At 57.8% G+C, this 4,372-nt stretch overlaps 1 protein-coding gene and 1 non-coding gene across 2 annotated transcripts in view; both read left to right on the forward strand.

Annotated features, from left to right (window-relative positions):
* Window positions 1–2,475: 2,475 nt before the first annotated feature.
* Ddx39b (DExD-box helicase 39B) overlaps window positions 2,476–4,372 on the forward strand; it is an 11,445-nt gene continuing 9,548 nt past the window's right edge. Inside the window, exons 1-2 of the mRNA XM_055591924.1 lie at window positions 2,476–2,583; window positions 3,829–4,160. Coding sequence (XP_055447899.1) covers window positions 3,950–4,160 — 211 coding nt within the window. The 5' untranslated portion in view covers window positions 2,476–2,583; window positions 3,829–3,949. The remainder of the gene's footprint in view (window positions 2,584–3,828; window positions 4,161–4,372) is intronic.
* Window positions 3,399–3,477, forward strand: LOC129665396 (small nucleolar RNA SNORD83). The gene has a single exon (XR_008718371.1). It is a non-coding gene; the product is annotated as a small nucleolar RNA SNORD83 (small nucleolar RNA).

Below are 4,372 nucleotides of genomic sequence, written 5' to 3' on the forward strand. Positions count from 1 at the left end.
AAGCCTGTGCCCAAGTCTAGCCTGGCAGACCAAGGGGCTCTTTGGAGTTGTTGGCAGCAGCATGGTGATAGGTTGCCTATGGGAGTAGATTCTCATCAGAAAGCCTCCCTCCTCCATCACCAGATCCTCTGCATGACTTGTACACAGGCCCACCAAAGAGCCTCCTGTCATAGAACTGTGTACTGCTGACGTAGTCTGGGAGAGGGGCTCAGGGTCTCGCAGCTTCAGTCTTCCGAACCTTCTCCACTCTCATCAGGAGGGAATGTTTCAATCAGGATGGGAAGTAGCTACACAAAACCAACCAGAGTTTTGAAGAGGGGAGACAGACTTAATGGGAAGTTGGAGGCTTACATCCTGGTGTTCCTCTGCTAGCTGTATTGCTTTGGCCATCTTGTTTTACTTCTCTGTTTGCTTATGTTTATAGAAATAGTGGCCCAGGGCGTGGTGCCTAATTCCTTTAATCCCAGCACTTGAAGGCTGAGATGGGACAATTGAGAGTCTGAGGCCAGTGTAGGCTATATAACAGACTCAGACTCACTAACAAAGGAAGATTGCAGGGCTGGAGAGATGGCTCAGAGGTTAAGAGCACTGGCTACTCTTCAGAGGTCCTGAGTTCAAGTCCCAGCTACCACATGGTGGCTCACAACTATCTGTACCGGGGTCTGGTGCCCTCTTCTGGCACATAGGTGTACATGCAGATAAAGCACTCATACATACAATAAATATGAAAGAAAGGTAAGACAGATGGGGAGGGGGGTCTCACCTTGCGCTAGGCCACCAGCCCAGCTTTCTTTGTTTTGGTTTTTGGAGGCAGGGTTTCTCTGTGTAGCCTTGGCTGTCCTGGACTCACTCTGTAGACCAGGCTGGCCTTGAACTCACAGAGATCAGCCTTCCTCTGCCCCCCACTGCTGGGAATGCAGGTGTGCACCACTGTGCCCTGCTTACCGCCCAGGTTTTAAGCATTGTTAAAATCGCTATTAATGTTAACGAGTCTTCACATCTTTATTGTACAGGCTCCTCTGATGTCACCTTCCTGTAAAGCAGCAGCAGTTTGACTGGCTGCTGGCTGCTGGGCAAGTCCTTCCTGCCCTGGCTTCCTTAAGCAGGACTGTCGGTCAAACAGCCAGAATGGCCATTTTGAACAGGCTATAAATGCTTTGAGAAAAACCACACGGTGATGACAGCTAATTGCTCCAGCTCCTGAAGGTGTGTCCTGCCAGGCCCCCCAACCCTCTGTGGTGTGGCGCAGCTTCCCATAGTCCTGTAGCAGGAGGACGTGTTAAGCGCATAGTACTGTGATTGGTGCAAACACAAGCCTCCATTTGCATGAGTTTGCTGTGGTTGGGGCAAACATCCTTTGTGGTTGTAAAGCAGGATGTCTGGCTCACTTGGAAGGTCAGCTGGGATAAGCCTTACTATTTTAGCCTCTTCAGTACTTCGACATTAGGTCCCATAACAAGCTTCTTCTGAGAGGTCTTCTCTGGCTTTTTAGGCTGAGCGGGTTACGGTAGGAAGACAGACGTGGCTGGGAGAGCTGCCGACAGGGTCTCTAGCCGAGTTCCTGGGAACTGTCTTCAAAGCCAAAGGTCCAGATACCCGACTCTCTGGCACCCCCACTGCCTCTTATACAAACGCTGTGCGGCCCTCGTCTTAAGACTGGGGTCTCCACGAGGATGCCAACACTTGAGGGGGCCACGGGCTACGCCCCCAGCTGTCAAACGCTGAGGAATCAAAAGCTGCCAGGCCCAGCCCAGCGAGCTTTCGCGTTGAGCGGGACGCAGCCCGCTGGCTGGTAACAATGATAGCTCCTTAGCGTCAAGCGTGCACAGGGGGAGAGCCGGCTCTTGTATTTACGCAGCGAGGCAGCAGACATCACCTCTGTTCGTAGCCTCTCAGAGAAGGGAGTACCACATAATCGGCGGAAGGGGAGATCAAGGCTGAACGACCGGGCCGCTCTAGTTCCTAATGACTGTGGGACGCCGCACGCCCCTCCAACGCCACCCACTTGTTGAACGTCGGACAGAACGTGCCTCCACCTCCCAAGCTGCTACACTGCCGACATCATTAAGGATAAATCCTGGGTGTTCTCTCCACGACGTAAAGAGCGTGGCCATGCCCCGCCCCCGCCCCCGCCCTGACCTAGCTCAGCCGCCCTCGGGTCACCTTGACTACCAGGCCGAGGACCCCGTGAGAACCTCCCGCCCTGCGCGCACAGTCCCTGTTGCCCGGAGAGAGGTGTCCACAGAGAAGCCTGGCGTGGCGAACAAAGAAGCGAAGCCCACCGTGGAGCTGAAGGGCGTGGAGAGGCGTAGAAAGACCCAAGGGCGGGGGCGGCGGACGGAGACCTGATCTTCGCGCCGCGCCTCCCGCGGCGGCGGCGGCGGCGTAGGCTCCATTAGGCACTTCCCGGAGGCAGCCCCGGTGCGCGCGCAGCGAGGGGCGTGTCCGGGGGGGCGGGCTTCCGGCGCCCGCGCCTGCGCCCTGGCAGCCGGGGAGGAGGGCGGAGAGGGCTGGAGCCGGAAGTGAAGGCAGGTTCCCGCCTCCGTCCCTGTTGCCGCCGCCATACACGCTCGCGGTGCTTCGGTAAGCTTGGGCCGTGGGTACCATCCGCCGCCATCTGCGCTTCCCCCCGCTCCTGCCGCCGCGCGGGCCCCCGATACCCCTGGCTGGGCCAGCGCTCTGCCCGCCGGGGCCTAGCCGGCCGCCCGTTCCGTCGTCCTCCGCCCTTGTGGAGAGCCGCTGTCGTCGGGGAGCTGGGAGGCGAGCTGGGGGACCATCCAAAATGGTGGCCTTGGCCGCCATTGTGCTTCCTTGTTTCCTGGATGCGCCCTGGGTCCTTCGGCCGCCCGCGGCCGCGGCGGCCGGAGGCGGCGCCAGGAGGAGGGCGGGGCCCCTCGGCCGCCCTCCGGGCGTCGTCTTGGTCCGCCGCGGGAGGAGAGGGATCCTGCTCCGGGCCCACGCCGACCGGGCGCGCCCTGGAGACGGCTACCTTCCTGCACCGCCGGTGCTAGCGCGCGGCCCTCGCGGAGCTGCCCGACCGGAGCGGGGCGGGACGGTTTTTGGGACCGCCTGGCGCATCGCTAAGCCGCAGAGCGTTGCTTCGTTCTCGCCCGTGACCCCGATCGTTTGTGGCTTTCTGGATGTGTGTTTGCAGCGCCGGGCCGAGCCTTACGGCCTAGCGTTGCTAAGCAACCGCTATCCTTTAACTGTAGGCACCCCCCCTCCCCCGGCGGTTTCAGTTTGTTTTGAAAATGGCCGCTCATGCCCCTGCACCTACAGTTTAATTACAGTGGGCCTCCTCGCCCACCCTCCCTCCTGCTTCTGCCTCCCCAGACTTGGGGTCACCGGCGTGCGCCGCCAGGACGGGCACGCGGGAGCCTCCTAGTAGGTGAATGTCAGCCACATGATGCTCCCATTGGGGAAGTGAGCGCTTCGAGCGCAGTGCTGACCTTGATCTATCACCCTTGACTGATGGCTGAAGATAGTGGGGACCAACACCGGGGGGGGGGGGTGAGTGGGATTGCTCAGCCTCTGTCTCCTTGTGCCCTCTGGGTCTTCACCCTCCCGAGAGTCGTGTTCACCTCTGAGTTGCTTCTCCCTGGCCCAAGGGTGGTCCCAAGTCTGGTTCTCGGTCGAGACCGCTCCTTTTTTTTTTTTTTTCTGTTTTCCTATTTGCTGTTCTTTTTTTCTGTCTCGAATCTCTGTGCTCTGTGACTTTTCTTTCGGGGCAGAGGTTTGTAGTTGAGGGCTAATAGGAAGGATGTGGGGGTGGACAAGACTGTTCACGACTGATGAGTGTTTCCGGTTTTTTGTTGTCCCCTCTCCCAGCTCTTCTGTTGGAAACTAGCGTCTTTCCCCTTGCTGCTCCTCACCCCTTTCCCTTTGCTTCCTTACCTCCTCTGGGACCACTGACTCTGAGACCTCCCTTCCCCCTCCCGCCGGCCCAATTATGGCAGAGAATGATGTGGACAATGAGCTCTTGGACTATGAAGATGACGAGGTGGAGACAGCAGCTGGGGGAGATGGGACTGAAGCTCCCGCCAAGAAAGATGTCAAGGGCTCCTACGTCTCCATCCACAGCTCCGGCTTCCGAGACTTCCTGCTCAAGCCAGAGCTGCTCCGGGCCATCGTTGACTGTGGCTTTGAGCATCCATCAGAGGGTATATTTTATCATTGTGCATAGAGATCCCATTTTAGGACACAAAGTGTGGCTCTTGTCTCAGGTTGTAGGATTTGTACTTAGGCTAGGCCAAGCGATGAGAATGTACCCAAAACTTTGGCAGTAGAAAAGGCTTTTGTAGGTCCCGATCAGGCAGGACTGCCATTTGTTCTGTGCCTGGCTTCTTTGTTTGCTTGGGTTTTTTTTTTTTTT

The sequence above is a fragment of the Psammomys obesus genome, unplaced genomic scaffold (assembly GCF_907164565.1).
Source record: "Psammomys obesus unplaced genomic scaffold, mPsaObe1.curated_primary_1811, whole genome shotgun sequence".
Lineage (NCBI taxonomy): Eukaryota > Metazoa > Chordata > Mammalia > Rodentia > Muridae > Psammomys > Psammomys obesus.